The 18,421-nt window shown below is 40.2% G+C and overlaps 1 protein-coding gene across 1 annotated transcript in view; it reads right to left on the bottom strand.

The window, feature by feature from the left end:
• ambra1a (autophagy/beclin-1 regulator 1a) overlaps nucleotides 1–18,421 on the bottom strand; it is a 106,597-nt gene that overhangs the window by 82,668 nt on the left and 5,508 nt on the right. Inside the window, exons 6-11 of the mRNA XM_077229059.1 lie at nucleotides 14,452–14,518; nucleotides 12,919–14,345; nucleotides 9,146–9,232; nucleotides 7,779–7,961; nucleotides 5,161–5,235; nucleotides 4,543–4,643 (exon numbers count right to left, since the gene is read on the bottom strand). Coding sequence (XP_077085174.1) covers nucleotides 4,543–4,643; nucleotides 5,161–5,235; nucleotides 7,779–7,961; nucleotides 9,146–9,232; nucleotides 12,919–14,345; nucleotides 14,452–14,518 — 1,940 coding nt within the window. The remainder of the gene's footprint in view (nucleotides 1–4,542; nucleotides 4,644–5,160; nucleotides 5,236–7,778; nucleotides 7,962–9,145; nucleotides 9,233–12,918; nucleotides 14,346–14,451; nucleotides 14,519–18,421) is intronic.

Consider the following 18,421-nt stretch of genomic DNA (forward strand, 5'->3'; position numbering starts at 1 on the left):
CAAGCGCGCGTTCAGAATGACAACACTGAAACAGACCCTGGCACAGATCCGCCCCGGGATTGGTTCGCTTCAGTGGATTTAAAGGATGCGTCCTTTCATATTTAAATAGAGACGCGCCATAGGCACTTCCTGAGATTTGATTTCGAAGGCACAGCTTATTCAGTGCTTCCATTCAGGCTGGCCCTAGCCCCCCACACCTTTTCAAAGTGTATGGACACAGCGCTTTCTCCCTTCAGATCGAGCAGAATGCACATCCTGAATTATCTGGATGATTGGCTGATTTTAGCCCCCTCAAGAGATGTGCTAATCGGTTACGTGGAAACACTGCTTTGCCATCTGGATATGCTGTGACTGCGTGTGAATATACAGAAGAGCGTATTTTCACAGAGTCGTACTATAACATATCTGGGAGTATGTTTGGACTTGATGGCGATGCGAGCCCACCTCTCTCAAGAGCGCATAGAGACAATCTCATCGACTCTGCGCCGTTACAGACAGAGGAGGGAACAGTCTGTTTCACTGAGGGAATTTCAGAGGCTTTTGGGACTGATGGCGGCGGCTTCTTCAGTGTGCCATCTGGGCCTGCTGCATATGCTGCCACTGCAGATTTGGCTGACAACTCGAGTTCCGCCAAGGGCGTGGTCTTTAGGTCACAAGCGCATTATGGTCGCTCACAGTTGCGTCAGCACTCTGAGACGGTGGAGCAACCCGGATATGTTCAGCACAGGAGTTCCTTTGGGTATAGTGACGCAACACACCGTGGTCTCGACGGACGCGTCAACCTAAGTATGGGGACCAGTGTGCTTGGGCGTGCCTGCTTAAGGTCTGTGGTCGGAGTCACAGAGAGAGTGGCACTTAAACCGTTTGGAATTAAAGACGGTGTCCTTAGCCCTGGAAGCATTTTGGTCACAATTGGAGCAGCAATATTGTACTGATTCGAACCGACAACACGTTTGTGGTCTCGTACATAAATCGCCAGGGCAGCGTGCGCTCCAGAGCTGTTCAAACAGGCAGTGAGTCTCCTGTTCTGGGCGGAGCGACACTTTCTGTCCATAAAAACGGCACACATCACCGGTCTCTTGAACCGTGGAGCGGTAGGGCTGGGTACCGAGTTCGGTACTTTTTAGGTACCGACCGAATTGCCTCGATACTACCGAGTATCGAAACATGTCTTGTTTTTCGGTACCAAGTTTTGGTACCAAAGTGGTTAATCTCGTCAACGTCAGTGAAACAATAAACATGCAGCATGATTGGTTGTGGCGGAAAAACACTAGTTTACGCGGCTGCCCAGAGACGTGGCTCGTCGCACGTGAGGCTGTAGTGTGTGTGTGTGTAAGTGTCCAACCCAGATAGATAAAAAATATGTGGAAATGATCAAAAGTGTACCTATGTACCCGACTCGATGCCATAAGCACACAATGCAATACTTTCGACAAGATAATTGCTGCCAAGACCGGTAACACGGTAAATCTGATAAGGCACTTAAAAGCGCACAGAATAAACTCGAGAGTAGAAAGTTTATCAGCCTTCGACTACAAGAACTGGAGCGCGTCACATATAAACCAAAACTCAGCGTATAGGATGCTTGCCTCACAGACATGTGAAATAGTTCTATATATGTTCAAAATATTTCTACTTTTAAACGAAACAATTAGAAATAAATAGTTTGATTACCTAATCCATATAGGCGCGTGCGCATTTACTACTGCAGGGATGACGAGTCAGCATCGCAAATTCGCAATACTCATCTTTGCAGCCAACACGTTTAGTAAACACTTGTTCATTAATAAACAATTAAAATCTCTCCTTGCTATTGTTTCCCGACACATCCATAATCATAAGGCTACTTTTGCCAGTGCTTTGCGCAAGCTTCATGTGTGCTGAGCGCGAGGCATATATCCCGCACCCCAGTAGCCTATATTTAATTCAATTCACATTTATTTGTATAGCATTTTCACAATACATATCGTTTCAAAGGAGCTTTACAGAAAATGCATGTGTCTAAATTACAATTTAGAGTGATCTGTTATCAGGGGTGACTGTGTGTAATGCATTTCAATTAATTTTCATTCAGTTTCATTGTTAAACAATGCATTAAGTTAAGGCAGAAACAATGAGCTCATTGAAGTAAAGAATACATGTTGTTAAATGATTAGGAAACATCGAAAACTTTAGCATTGGGGCTTTTTTACAGACTCAAAATATGAGTGTAAAAAAGTCAACAAACTGAAAAAATAAAAGTTTTTTTTTTAGGTAATGTTGTTATATTGATAAAATTGGTATCGAAAAAAGTATCGTTCAGGAACCGGTATCGAAGTCAAGGTATCGGTATCGAAAATTTTGTTACGATACCCAGCCCTATGGAGCGGACATGCTTTCGAGAAATGGGATTCCTCAAAGAGAGTCGAGGCTTCACCCCGGATCGGCCCAAATTTAAAGCCAGGCTTTAAATTTGGGAATCGATTCGGGAGGGCAGACGTGGATCTGTTTGCCACAAGCGAGAACACGCACTGTCAGACGTTCTTTTCGCTATCTCACTCCCCGCTGACGGGAGATGCTCTGACATCGCGTTGGCCGGAAGCCAGGCTTTAAAGTGTTCCCTCCGGTGAAGATTCCGCCTATGGTGTTGTGCAAAATCAGGGAGGAGAGAGCGTCAATGATCCTCGTGGCCACGAACTGCCCGAATCAGCCCTGGCTCACGAACCTGAGAGAGTTAATGGTGGCTTCCCCATGGCAAATCCCCCTCAGGAAGGACCTGCTGTCTCTGGTGAACGACACGATATATCACCCCAGCCCCGAGCTGTGGAACCTTAATGTGTGTCCGCTGCGTGGACCATAAACGAGTGGGACACTCTGCATTTACAAATGCTGAGCACACTCGTGGAGGCGCGTGCGCCTTCTACCAGGCACCTCTATGCTCTGAAATGGGGAGTTTTTACATACTTAAGTGCCTTATCTGCTGAGCCGTCAGCCACGCGTGACGCTGACGCTCAGAGCGCTGTTTGCCCTGTCAGGGCTTTGCGGATGTACGTGGATCGCACGGCCGCCTTTCGGCAGTCGGAACAGCTGTTCGCGTGCTTTGGTGGATGTACTAAGGGACGGGCTGTTTCAAAACAGATACTTTCTCACTGGATTGTGGACGCTGTTGCATTGGCTTACGAATGCCAGGGGAAAGATTGTCCCCTTAACATCAGAGTTCATTCTACAAGAGCGATTGCTTCCTCGTGTGCCTGGTCTAGAGGTATGTCTATTCAGGATTTATTTCTTGCTGCTGGCTGGTCTTTTCAGAACACATTCGCCAGGTTTTACAAGCTGGATGTACCGTCTGTAGCGTCACAAGTGCTTTCGGTGAGTTGAGTTCTTACTCATGTATTATGAACTGTTATAACCAGCTATGCAGTAGCTACCATTATGCTGCTAACTCTGTGTTTATGGCTATTAAGGTTGATGCAGCTACCACCGCAAATGCCGTCGACACTGTGTTTAACTCTCATGCTTGAGTGCTTATTGTGTTGTGTCTGCCCTGATCAGTGCAGCCTTCGCTTTCATTGCGTTGGGATATTCAAATTTTGGTCTATACTTACTTCCACCTATCAGATGCGAGTACTCCTAGCGGCGCGGTTATGGGCTAAGAACTGTCTGTCACTTAGTTGTGGGTGTAGCTTGACCCCGTTATCAGGGCTTATCTTCACTGCTCTCACGGTGGGATTTAATACAGTTCCCATATACGTCACAGCTGACGTAATGTTGAGTTACCGCCTCGAAAGGGAACGTCTCCGGTTACTATCGTTACTATTGTCGTGCCCATGCATTTTATACTGCCCTTGGACCTGTCAGTATTTGCATGCTTCAGCTGTCCCCAGCTGGCGTTAGCCCATAAGATTTCAGCAAAAGTGGAGAAGGGAGGAGTACCCATATACGTCACAGCTGACGTAATGTCTCGTTCCCGCCTCTCAGGGAACCGAGGTTCAACAGTAACCGGAGACGTTTTGTATGGTGAAAAAAAACCCCAAGAATAACACTGTAGTTGAAACAATATTTCCGTAGCTAACACATCGCTGATGTTACTGCAGCTATATATGGCTAATACTAAAGGGATAGTTTACTCAAAAATGACAATTGGTTCATCTGAAGTTGTTTTGTAGTCTATTCATTTACAAGCAACTAGCTCTAAAAAAAGTGCAAACACTCCCCCAAAAAGTAGTTCATACGACTTAAGTATTATTTGGCATCTGAAGCCCTTTGTGCTAATTATACATATTTGGGGCGATATGAAAGTGAATAGATGACAGAATATTTTATTTTCAGTTGAACTACCCCTTTAATATAGAAATGTCTAAGCTAAAGCAACTACTGTTAAAGAGCCCAGCTGAGAGTCCTCATAGACAAAATAGCAGGGTGAGTGGGCGAATTAGCACTCGTCATTGACCTGACACATGACATTATACAAACATTTTTGGGAAGTTTCATCCCTGAAAAAGCCTTCAGTGAGTACCATCCCATCTAATATTAGAAAACTGATGCTTTAGAGGGCAAACGTACCTGCGAGGACTCTATTGACTGATGAGTGTGTTGCCAGGCCTGGCTGCCCTCGTTCATGGAAGATTCCAGCATACGGCAAAAACTCAGGCAAAAGGAACCGCCTGGGATAGATGGAGTGAAACAGAGGCAGTGTGAGCGAGAATGACTGGACATGTGAAGACAAGATTTGATAGTTTTGAGGCTGTATAAGACATTCATCAGCATTACATGCATATTTCACTGAGAAGACAAACCCATAATGCACTTCGACAAACTCAGTATAACAATATATCCAGGATTTTTTTTTCAGCCTTAGTTATTATAAAACACTTCTTTCATAAACTTTATAAAACCTTACTGACCCTCAAACTTTTGAATGGTAGTGTATACTTATAATGTTTATTTATATTATTATTAAAGTATTGTGTAATTTCTCTCACATAACTATTGTATTTTTAAAATCAATCAGTCAAGTCTCGTGCAATTTGCCTGCGGAGTGCTATTTGTATGACACAACACACTCTCAGATGGAAGGTGCCTGTGTAGGCAGTAGGTAGAGAGGCAGCTCACTAGGTTTTGGAACAGAGTTAGAATGTGTTTCTGGTGCAATTTGCGTAAACAGGCTAAAAGTGTTCCTACCTGGGCACAAAGCGACCGAGGGAGGGGGCAGACATGCGTGCGTTACGAGGAGCCCTATGTCTGCTTCCATTATCCCTGTACACACACACACACACAATTATAATTATCACTGAATCAATCATAACTTGCTTAATATCATTTGTCTTTTGTAATTTTTTTTCATGAATTACTCACCCTCATGTCGTTTCAAACCCATAAGACCTTTGTTCATCTTCGAAACACAAATTAAGATATTTTTGATGAAATAAGAGGTGTTTCTGAACCAGCCATAGGCAGCAACGTCATTGCAACTTTCAAGGCCCAGCAAGGTAGTAAAGACATCGTTAAAATAGTCCATGTGACTACGTTGTTTCAACCTTAATGTTATGAAGCGACGAGAATACTTTTTGTGCGCAAACCCCCCAAAATAACGACTTTATTCAACAATCTCTTCTCTTCCACACCATTCTCCTACGCTGTTGATGTAGTGTCAGTGCAGCACTTCCTTGTTATTGTTTGTTATTTATAAAATAACGTTGTTATTTTTAAGGGGGTTTTAAGCACAAAAAGTATTCTTAATGTCTCTTCATAACATTAAGGTTGAACCACTGTGTCTTTACTACCTTTCTGAGCCTTGAAAGTTGCAATGACTTTGCTGCCTATGTGAGGTCAGAAACCTCTTGGATTTTGTCAAAAATATCTTAATTTGTGTTCCAAAGATGAAAGAAGGTCTTAAGGGTTTGGAACGACATGAAGGTGAGTAATTAATGACAGAAATTTCATTTTTAACTATTCCATTTAACTAACCCTTTAAGCATCTCTGTAATAGTTTTTTAGCTAAATGAGAACATCAGTATGCTTAAAAGGTAAGAGTGGGAATGATTGATAAAGAACTGAAAGAAAATAAAAAGTGAATGAAAAAAAAATATGGCAAACATAAATATTAATATGAAGGCTAACTGAAAGACTGATGGGTTTCATAAATATTCTGATGAATATGGATCTATGGTCCCAGACTGCAGCGCTGAACTCTCCAGCCAGCGGGTGGAATTATTCATCAGCTCAGAGGAGGGCATCTAATCCGTGCCAAAAAAAGAAGAAAAAAGAGAGAAAGAGAGGGAGAGAAAAGCTGCGTGGTATGGAGTGGAGAGAAGCACTGATATTCCACTAGTGGAGGGGTTGGGAAGAGGGAAAGCGAGACTTTTTTAGAGCATTAATGGTTCCATAAAAGGACAGATGACTAAAGCCCTGAGCACAGACTAGCTGGCTGCTTCCAAAAACAAATTTTGCAAACAAATTAAAAGAACATTTTAATATTAAAATTTTGAGTCTGGACTTCATAACTGAGCCCCTAGATTAAGAGAGTAATGCTCAGGTTTTTAAATGGCTGGTAATGAGATTGAAAGGGACATGTAATTTCATTATTTGCTTGTGGAAAAAACAATGGATTATTCACAAAATATTCCAAAAAACAATACAAAAACAACCCCCATATTTGTGCCCAATCTGCCTTTGCAGAGTCATATCCAGTGTTAGCCATAACGGGCGTCTGTCATGCACAGCCTGGATCCCGCCTACTTACATATCCCTTGGACTCTTATTTTATTAGAACTTCATTATTTTTAACAAATTAAACAAATCTCGTCATTAATACTATGTTGCTGGATAACATACGTTAAAATTATCATTTGTTTTAGTACGCTTTGTGTATACATTACAGTTCAAAAGTTTGGGGTCAGTAACACTATTTTTGGGAAAGAAATTAATACTTTTACTCGGCAAGGAAGCATTAAATTGATCAAAAGAAATAGTTTGCCACCATTGCATAGCATTACATTACACAATGGTGTTTTTTTTATATTCAAACTGAAAAGTTATCTGAAATTGCAATAATTTTTCACAATATTACTGTTTTATCTATACTTTTGATCAAATAAATGCAGTCTTCTAAAGAGAAAAAAGATACTTTCATAAACATTAAAAAAAAAAATCTTACTGACCCCAAACATTTGTTTAAATATGTGGCAGCCAGATGAGGGGGGCTTCCCCAGCTTGACTCCCAAGGTAGATCCTCATCTACTAAAACATCGTAGAGAGTTTTTCCTTGTCATTGTCACCTTTGGCTTGATCACTGGGTGTTTTGGAAGGCACAATTCTTAGTATACCTGCTTTTAAACAATATCTATTTTGAAAAGCACAATACATATCATTTGACTTGAACTGAAAACATAATGGGTGAGAAGAAAAATTCTTCTGACTTCTAAACTAAAAATATAATTTCAGTTGTCCGGCAGTTGAGGAAAACAGCAGTAAGCTCACAGCAGTACATTGACTGATTCCCGATGGGATGTAGTAAAGTGCATTTCAAGCCAATGCTAATGCCAAACGCTATAATAAGAGCGTTTATTATAAACGGCAACCTAACAAACAAATTGTTGGCAAGCTCAATAAGTCAGTTGAAAAGCACAAGTGATAACATTCTGGCATTCAAAGCCTGCCCCGTGTATTTTTTTGTGTTGCCTAGCAACAATACAGGAAAATAAATACATAGAGATTTGTATAAGCAGATGAGAGCAGGTAACAACTGAGGAACAATTACTTGGCACGGGCTTTATGTGTCTGTGTGAGTGTTTACTTACTCAAACTCCTCAAAATCAACTTCGTTGTTCTCAACACTGGAGGCGGGGCCAGGCGAGAGGCTGTTGGAATTAGAGGACAGGGGTCGGGGTCTGCTGGGGGAACGGAGAGAGCGCTGCCGAATGCTGTCACGCCGAGACAAATACTGGATCATACGTTGTGCATAATATGCTGCAGGGGACAACCTACACACACAACACAGATAGAAACCACAATGACGTTAGATATTCACTAGATAGATAACATATCAAACAAGTCATCCTCCCGTTTTTATACTGATATATATATATATATAAAAATCAAAAAAATACTTTCATTAGGAGATAGCAATATTGGAACACATATTTGGTATTAGTATCTAATTATTTTGAATAATCTACCAATACCGATACCGATCTTAAACTTATGAACTTTAGCTGTAACTAAATGTTGTTTTTGTTTTTTTGTGTGTGTATGCATTTAATGAACATTTTGAAAAGGTTTCAAATTTCAACATGGGTTTTTCTGCAGTGGTTCAGAACCAAAACCAATCACGGAGTGTCTGTTGTACACAATCATGTAATGGTCAATCAGAGGCGTTTAAATTACTTTCATAAGACATCAGTATCGACAAACCAATCAAATGTTTTTAAACATCTTTTGAATTGCTGATAAGAAATCTGCATCTATTCTGAATTTAATTCAGCTGTAGAGACATTAGTTAACATTTTGTCAGGACGACTTGCTGATTGAAGCCCTTAAAACATAATATTTTGTGCAAGAAGAGCATCTGGAGTTTCGTTCTGTCTAGGACTAGTTGAGCAAGGAAATCTGCCAGTCTGTCTGAAAGACCCTAAACACACCAACGCGCACACACACTGTTTATCAGCATGTCTTTTAGACCAATATACAGGGAGACGATACGGGAAACAGTGTCATATAGCGCCAATTACTTGTGGTTTTGAATGTGTTGGAGTCAGACTATCCTTCTAACACCAGGTAATTTCTGCTCTTGGGGAACGGAGTCTGTTGCGGTAAAACACAGGTTAGAGGTGTACACCAGCCCATGTGTTTGTGCGAACCTGCCAGTGGGAGTCCGTGCTAACAATCTGTCTTGATCCCAGACCACAGCTGATTCCCCAGAGCTCAACAATGACTCTCTAGCCATGAATTCAATTTATTATGAGCCTTACTCACAGAGCCAGAGGATGCTGACAGGCTCTGTGTGTGCCTGTTTGAATTAGGGGGACATTGGGGTGCTGGCAGGTCTGAAATGTCACACTGCTGTCCGGCAGTGTGACACACACAATTCCTCATTACTCAGACCTCACCGGCAAACCGGAATGACCACGAAAAGCAGTTTACACAACACACACACACACTGAATCACCTGGCCGGGTCGGGGTAGATGGGGTGGTCTCGTGATCCAGAGACGTCATATCTGGAAAGAGACATCATGGACGACTCCAGCAGCCTCCTACAAAACAGAATTATATAGCTTTGTATGTTTGCGAATTGTGAAGACCTTCACTTCCTGTTCATATAAAGAATCTCGGGACAGGACATCACACAAAGACAACACATTTTCGTCCAATTTACACTACTCTGTTTCTACCGTAACACTCCCCACCAAGCGCCATCACAATCATTAAAAATCTCATTAAACTGCACAAGGACATTAGTAAGCTCATTACCAACTGTTATGCGAAGGCTAAATGAATATAATGTGTAAGTAATGATGTGCGCTCTGCCAGGCTAGGAATCAGTTAATAACCCATTAAATTGGGGCATTTTTTAAGTTTGAGTTTGTACTATTCCTCAAACAATTAAGAGTTCGCTAAAGGGTATTAAGAGAGGAGACCATGTCCCGCGGACGAAAACATGCTGTCTCCGACTGGCAGGGCACAAAGCTGGACGGACAGTTGTGTAGCGAGCTGGGCATTTTTATTCAGCATGAGTCAGTGTGATGTGTGTGTACGTGAATGTGTGGGTGTGCTCGGCTCTTCATTAGAATGCCATCTTCTGCCCTTTGACTCACAGCAAAAACAGAACGGATCGATTCTGACTCCTTTTCACGCACTCCGCTGTGTTTGCTCCCTTTGACTCTTAAAGATCAAGTTCTGCATTTTACCAGAGATGAAGCAATCCAAATTTTGCTGTTCTTTTAATGCTGAGGGTATTTTTTAATTGTTTTGCCTACAATAACCCTACAAGTACAAAAGCATTTTACTCTGTCTATACTAAACTATTTTATTTTAATTTATTCATAATAATTTGATCATTATAATGATAATAATATATCAATAATAATCATTAATAAGTTGCTCTCGTTTCAGGTACGACACTATAGCAGGTAGTAATGAGAATTTGTTCTGAAACTTTGCATCATGCTCAAAGCCATGAGTCAGAAGACTGAACTGGAGTGGGACTCATGGGAGAACATCAAATTACAGTATTATTATTATTATTATTTTGCTCTCCTGCATAAGTGAAGAGTGATACTGTTTTTCGTTGCACAGTTTTAGCCTTAACACACAACCGAATCATAAAACTCCCATGCACATGGGACAAGCTGTTCAGCAACATGAGAAGAGGAGATTGGTGTGTTAGAGTGCAGGTACATAATCAGAATAAAGGCCCATTGGCCACTCAGTGTTGAAGATAGGCTATATGTGAAAAGTTACCACTAAATTTGCAGTGTGATGAGCTACTTCCCCCTAATGGACTGTAGCGGGCATTGCAGGGACCCTTGAGGGGCAAAATCACCTCAAATTGTCCCATATTTTAGATCAGATTACTTTCAAAAGTGCCAATATGATAAATTTCAACTTATAAAAGTGGATCGTTAACTTAACTTCAGAACTCAAGAAAGACAGACTTCTCTAAAAGACACTTAGTGAGCCAAGTGTGCCGGTGACCTAGGGTTTGCATGACTACTCATTTTAAATAGTCGAATGTGACAGTCCAGAAAAGGAGTTGACTACTAGTCTGTGCGTCATTGTTTACCTTAATGACGGTGTCTAGTCACCATGCAGCATCAGCATTCTGACCCACAGTTCATTCAAACATCATAACCAAATAAAAATTCAGGACCAGTTTTAGAGGGCTTAACACAATACACTGTTTTTTTTTTTACTGGTGAAGCACAAAATATAATCATTAACTGTACTATGAATTAAAGTATTCTTAGTCTTATTGAAGATTAGCAACTAACTCTTTCGACAGAAGCCATGATGAAAAGACTGACAGCCCAAAACTCGAACTTGTTAAATCAGTTAATTGAAAAAAATGCAGCTTGTGTAGATATATGAAGAGTGTCAATACAACAAACATGTTTCTCTCACTTATAGTTACTGTCAGTGTCTTGCAGATAATTTCATTTGTTATAGGGGTCTCAGAGTAGTTCAGAGTGAAATTCTGACTTGTATGTGAAGGCTCCAAATGAACTCCATCTAAGAAGTCTGCCATGCATTTCACCTATGACATGCTTGGTGAACGCAACATGCTCTTGTGAAATTCACATACAATCAAATAGAAAACCAATGACATTCAAACGCACTGACATTTCTCTATGCAAAGCCATCCTTGTTTTCTGGTGAGATTTATAATTTAGGTAGCAATTGGAAATAGACATTTTTTTTCACCTCACTGAACTCTTAAAGGGATAGTTCACCCAAAAATGAAAATGTTGTCATCATCTACTCACCCTCAAGTTTTTCCAAACCTGTTCGAGCTTCTTTCTTCAGTTTAATTCAAAACATATTTTGAAGAATGTTGGTAAACCAGACAGTTGACAGTCTTTTTTTTTTCATGCTATGGAAGTCAATGGCTACTAAGGAAGTCAATGGAAATAGTTCCGTCAACTGCCTGGTTACCAACATTCTTCAAAATATATTATTTTGTGTTAAACAGAAGAAAGAAACTCGAACAGGTTTGGAACAACTTGAGGGTGAGTAAATGGTGAAAGAATTTTTGGGTGAACTATCCCTTTAATGTTTATTCATCTATGCTGTCTGGAACTGTGTGCGCTGATTTGCAGATAAGCACCTCATTAATATTGTGTCCAGCTCTGGATGGCACACTCTGCTGTGAGGGCTAATAGAGTGCACACAGACGGGCACAAGGTCAGATCAAGCTGATTTACATGTTAAGACATCTTTACTTGAAGCCCAAAATAGGTGCCTGATCATTTTACTCTAATAACAGTTTATGTGGCGCATCGCAGTGCGGACTGCTTTGTGATCCTGTCACTATATAATAGTGTCTTTGCTCAGAGGCTATTGTTGAAGAATAAGGGAGTTAAAAATGAAATGTGACATGACAGAAAACTCACAGCCATGTGTTAGCACCAGAGCATCTCACACAGAGCTTTTGCTCATTTCACATGCAAACCATTTTCAACTGCTGTGTCAGTCCCTTCACATGTTAAATGAGTAACAGTGCTTTGCTGTGCTCACACACAGACTTCAGGTTTGCTGTCAGGTCCAATACAGTTTGCACTGCCAACAGCCTCTTTGCTATGACAAAATAACAAAACAATCCACACTGCAAAGAGCAGTTGGATGAACATATTTAATATTCAATTTTTTGGCAGTTTATGCATACAACATTTTTTTTCTACTATTATCAATGTTGAAAAGTTATGCTGCTTAATATTTCTGGTATATTAATATTTCTTCACTATTCTTTGATTCTTTGAACAGCATTTATTTAAAATAGAAATATTTTGCAAGAGTGTAAATTTCTTTACTGATTTAATACATTTATGTTACTTTTGAACACTAGTGTATATATATCCCACATTAAAAAAAAATAAATAAAAAACTGTAGTGGGGTCAGTGAAAACACTGGCAAGTCTGAACCACTGACCTAAAAAGCAGAAAAAGAAAATCCTAATAACTTCACAGTGACTGGTCGGGCAAAGTTTCTAAACATCTTCGCAGTCATTTAAAAGCAGCCTTCTATGAGCCATTGTCTGATGTCAGTAAGTTGTGGAACTACAAAACTAATCTTTCGTGCAGCTTAGTTTAAAAAAAAGATTATTTTTTTAACTGGCAATGGAAGACGAGAAACAGTATGATTTCATGGTACATTGAGACCTTTCCATATCAAAGAATCAAGGAAAGTTTGATATGACCCATTCAAACAAGTCTACTGCCTCACCTGCGTAGGTAATCGTTATCTTGTGTGTCTTCAGGCATTTCCTGGTTTAAGGCTTCTTGTGATACGTTTTCTGAATCAGAGCTGGCAGATGGCCGGTAAACACGCTCTAGCTGACCAGTTTCCTGGTCGAAGACCAGCCCGACAGCCTGATCCTCATGCAGACTGGTAGCTGTGCTGCGGGAAAAGGGTACGTGAGGAGGCTCTGGGGTGTCTGGGCTGGGCTCTATTGGAGCACGTTCAAGTAGGTGATGAACAGAATGAGAGACTGGGGCTATGCTTTGAAAGGCAGGACTAGTAGGTTGCCAAGCTGCGTTTCTCTCAGCAGATGTCGGCTGACCGGTTCTCTCCCAGCGCTGAGTTCCCCGATTATAGGTGAAGAGGTTGTGGCAGACTCTACAGCGGTTCATGTGACTGTGGGAACGGTTTTCTCTGCTGTAAAGTGGCTGGTAATGAGATGGGCCTGGTTGCTCTGGGTCAATGTTGTTATTCAGCATTTCCTGATTCTGCTGGTCCTGCCTGCTGCTCTCTAGTGGCTGCACTAGGTCCTGCATTTGCTCATAGTCCATGAAATAGCGGTTAAGGTTACACTGCAGAATGTTGCGGATGGAAGAAGGGCTACTGTGCCCCTCTTCCTGTGGTGGGCGGTGCCTGCTAGATCTAGTCCCTGATGAGCTGCCACTGCTATGAGGAAAGCCCCATCCATCACTAGCAGAGGTGTAAACAGGTGATTGGCTGGAAGTTCCTTGATCTCGCAGGACAGAATGCAGGCTGACAGAGGAAGCACTGGTTCTGGATGGAGTCAAACTACTACCTCGTCCATTAAGCTCACTGCTTGTCCATTCCGCCCCAGGGAAACGGCCTCCACCTTCCCTGCCTGGCGGGTGCTGCCGAAAAGGTGGGATGGGTGCCATTCCAGCCACTCTCCTCCTCCCAGAGCTAGAAGAAAGGTTCCGCACGTTGCTCCCACCACCATACACACAGCTAAATGCTGAGGGCCGATTTGCAGCACGAGATTCGACAGGAAACCGCGGTATCCGTGGCTCTGTGCGTGCAGAAGAAAAGGTGGATGCGTGTGATTGTCCCTCCAGGGAGGCGGAGTCTGAAGAGTCCTCGTCAGGCGGAGACGGAACCCTCGTTGATGAGCAACGGCTACAGAAACACACAACTCCGAGTGGTTGAACGCAACCATGGTATGGCAGCCGGGAACGATCCCTCAAAACAGCGTAATGCCCAGATGAATCAGAGGCCTCGTCAGTGGAAGCAGCAGGAGTGCTTCCAGCCTGAGGGACTGAGTTCCGGGAAGTGAGGATGTGCAAGAAATTGTGCAAGATTGGTGTGCGTCTTACAGGCTGGGACTGCAGGAAGGAGCGTTGACGGAGATGAGGCATCTCCACACTGTCCATTGGAATCTCAGGATCATCATCATTCTGCAATGCACAAATACAAACACATTTACAGTAAAAAAAATTAAGGAATAGAAATATTCGAAGCGACTTGTGCCAAAACAACAACATTTCCAGCAAAAAGTATCACCTGCTGGTTTGAAGGGTTTACAATGGCAGTTAGAAGATAATGACCCAATGGATCAAATCTCACCAACCTGCAAAAAACACAGAGAATGCTCACAAAAGCATCAGATGCACTGACATCAGATGTAAACTCTGATTTGCCTGTATCTAAATGTTGAACATTAAAGGTATGGTTCACCTGAAAATTCTGTCATCACGTACTCACCCTCATGTCGTTTGAAACGCTTATGACTTTGAAAAACAAATGACAATATTTTTAATGAAACCTGAGATTTCTTTCCCTCTATTGAAAGCCCATTCCACCAAAATCTTTACACTTTAAAAAGTTCATAAAGAGATTGTAAAAGTAATCTATATGAATCAAGCGTTTTTTCCCAAGTCTTCTTAAAAGATCTGATCGCTTTATAAGATGAACAGATTTAATTTAGGCTTTATATAAATCTTTATATAAAACATTGATCTAAACAAATTCATAGGGTGCATCAGATATGGTAAACGGAAGCTCAAATGTGCTTGTTTGATGAGCAAGAACAAACTTGTTTTTTTGTGGATCAAACAAACACGTTTGATGTTTTGTTTACTATGTTTGCTGTGCTCTATGCAGGTGTGTTGATTAAAGTCCCCCTGTAGTCAATTTTATCCCTTAAAACTCATCTTTGATAAGCAAAATTACATATTTCAAAAAATAATTCTGTGAAAAAAATCTTCATTCCTTAAAATAGCTTGTATGTAACTCTACACCCTTGCTTCATTTAGTATACGCGGACCCATGAATATGCAAATGAGCCCCACCTCCACTCACTCACACCAGCTCAGAATAGCTTATCCACTCTGTCAACTTTACTGTAGTAAACGCTGCATAATGGCAAGTGGAAATAGTGGTTTAATTCAGTCATATATGTTTGAACCAGAAACTGATTCAGAAGAAGTGGAAAAGTGAATAATACAGGTTCGTCAACAAGTCGATCAGAAACTGTCTGGTTTGTGACCTGTGTGGTTATTTTAATAGGCTTTGAGAACTGTTTTTTTTATATCTATATTTTTTTTTTTTATATTCAAAACTGCTTTGATATCTTAAATAGGTGAAAAGACCGTATATGTTCATAGAGACTAACTCCTTGATTTATTTATTTTTTTCCTTGATGAACAAAAATTATTTATGCATACCCAGTGATTGACTAATTAATTATACTCATAAATGTGGGTGTTGAGATTACCATCAAATGGAACAAATGTGTCAGTTTGTGCCCTACATAAATCTACTTGTGGTTGTGAGTGGGTGTTGAAGTGAGGGTGTGTGTGGGCTTGGGTGTAAATGGAGCAAGGTGCAAAAGAGAGTGCATCTAGGCAAGTGTGTATGTATTTTTATTATTTTTTGTTGTACTAAGGATTGAATGCTTTATGTGTATATGCCTTATCATGGATGTTGGATGTAGGACTAGGTCTATCGCTTTTGGATGGGTTTGGATGAATTGGATGATCTTGATGGGGAGGTTCGGCACTGGAGTGACATTGGTGCATATATCACTTGCAAGCAATATGCCTCTTAAATACTTAAATACTTAAGTATGAATAATAACTTTTCGGTGGTCCATATTAATATCAGAAGCCTAGCTAAACATTATGATCAATTAGTGTCAATGCTGTCTGCATCAGGTTGTAGTTTTGATGTAATTGCTTGCAGTGAAACCTGGTTAAATGATAGGTCATTCTGTGATTCTTTTAACCTTAAGGGCTATAAACTTTATTACAAGAACAGATTAGGTAGAATGGGTGGAGGTGTGTGTCTTTATGTTAAATCAAGATTCCAGGCCAATGTCTGTGACAATTTGGCCTTGGATGATGAACAAACAGATTCATTGTTTGTTGACATAAGTATTAATGCAACCAGTAATCTCATTGTTGGCATAGTGTATCGCCCCCCTGATGTGAACCCTATTACTTTTACTAGTAAAATTGAGGAAACTCTTTTTGACATCAATAGGAAAAATCACAACTGTATAATCCTTGGGGATTTTAATATTGACATCTCAAGGGATGGTCCTATTAAAAATGATTTCATGAACACTCTTCACTCCTCCTCCTTTATACCAACCATTAATAGATATACTAGAGAAACTCAATCATCCAAGTCTATCATTGATAATATTATTACAAATATCCAAAATTCGAGGTTGGAGTCAGGTGTGGTTGTGATTGATATAACTGATCACTACCCAATTGTGTTATCTTTAAACCTGGCATCCAAACCTCCACTTAACCGCCGTAAGATAAAGATCAGTGTCCTGAATGAGAGAACACTACAGCAGCTCCGTGATAACTTGGAGAGTAAGGTTTGGACTAGTGTGTATGAAACCCGTGATCCTGAGACTGCCTATGACAGTCTAATTCAAGAATTAACGGAGTCCATCCACAATACTATTCCAATGAAGACTGTCATATGCAGAAAAGATGATCATCACCCTTGGCTTACTAAAGGGATTCTCAATTCTATCAAACGTAAAAATAAACTTTATAAGCTCTATAGGAGAAATCCCAATGATGACAACAAAAGCAAATATTTTAAGTTTAGAAATAGACTCACTCATATTGGCCCTCATTTATCAAAAGTGCGTACACCAAATTTCCAGCGTACACCTGGCGTACACCCAAAACCACGGTGACTTTGATATTTATCAATATGGACGTTGGCGTACGGCACGCTCAAATCCTACGGCAGGTCAGGAGGTGGTGTACATGTACGCACGTTTTGAGTTAGTGCGGAAATGTGCAGAAAAACAATTCCTAAAACCACAAAACGCACTGACAAACTAAAAGATATGAGGAGCTCTTTTCCAAAACGCGATAAAAGCCATTTTAAAAAATAAATTTGTATTTTATTTCTATTAATAAACTAGTGTTGTGTCTGCAAAGATGAAATTGATGATCACCATCTCCGTAGTGAACGCACCTATAGAGAGAGTAGCCTATTTCTTTTCGTTTATAATTGTTTCGTTTAAAGACATTTCAAGCTTTCTTTATAGATATATTTCTCATGTCTGTGAGGCATATACTGAGTTTCGGTTGATTTGTGATGAGATGCGCTCCAGTTAAAGTGCAATGCAAGGGACCGCGCCCGCGCCTACATGTCATGACTCATGATTATATTGTGTGCTATTTGCTTATTATTTATTATTTTATTGGTTGATGAAAAAAATATTAAAATTAAGATACAATTTATAAAAAACGAAATTCACTTTAAAGAAAGCCTTTCTACAAAACAAAACTTAATTAAGTGGCCAAAATCATGTCTGAGCATGTCTCCCGATATATTGCGCATCCTATCTTAGCCTATGTTAACTTTTCATAATAAACATAGATGGGTAAAAAATAACATTATTATTTTTTTAACAAATATGAAACTAAATGCACTTAGTTAATGGCTACAACACGTAGCCTAATAGTAGGCCTGAATATTGTTATTACTTTACTATTAGCCTAAATGTGTTACTAAATGATGTGAATGTATTTTTAACATCGTTGTATTTAAGGACTGTATTTGTGTGTTATTTTTAAATTATTTGTGTGGTGGACAATATTGGAACGTGACATTGGAAATATTTATTTTATTTTTACTATTTAATTTATTTTACTATTTATTTTGTTTGGCTTTTATTTATTTCATGCAGTTGCACTTATTTAATTTATATTAATTTATAGTATGAGTCCCTGATTATATGTTGCATGTTCTCTTGTTGTTTTTGTTGTTGTTTTTTTAGACAAAAAATGGATGGATTTATAGCGTTTTGAAAAAAAAAAATACAATTTACTTTGAATTTATCATCAACAATATTGTTGTTTGATTTAATAATAATTTTTCATGATGGTGATGGCCTCGATCTCCAGAGAAGTGTCTCCTCTTTGCCGTCTTCCGTGTGGACATGGCGTAAAATGAGGGTGTGGGGGAAGCGGATACTTGAATATATAGGGGCGTG

The sequence above is a fragment of the Siphateles boraxobius genome, unplaced genomic scaffold (assembly GCF_051911475.1).
Source record: "Siphateles boraxobius isolate OS27281-9 unplaced genomic scaffold, OSU_SipBor_1 130, whole genome shotgun sequence".
Lineage (NCBI taxonomy): Eukaryota > Metazoa > Chordata > Actinopteri > Cypriniformes > Leuciscidae > Siphateles > Siphateles boraxobius.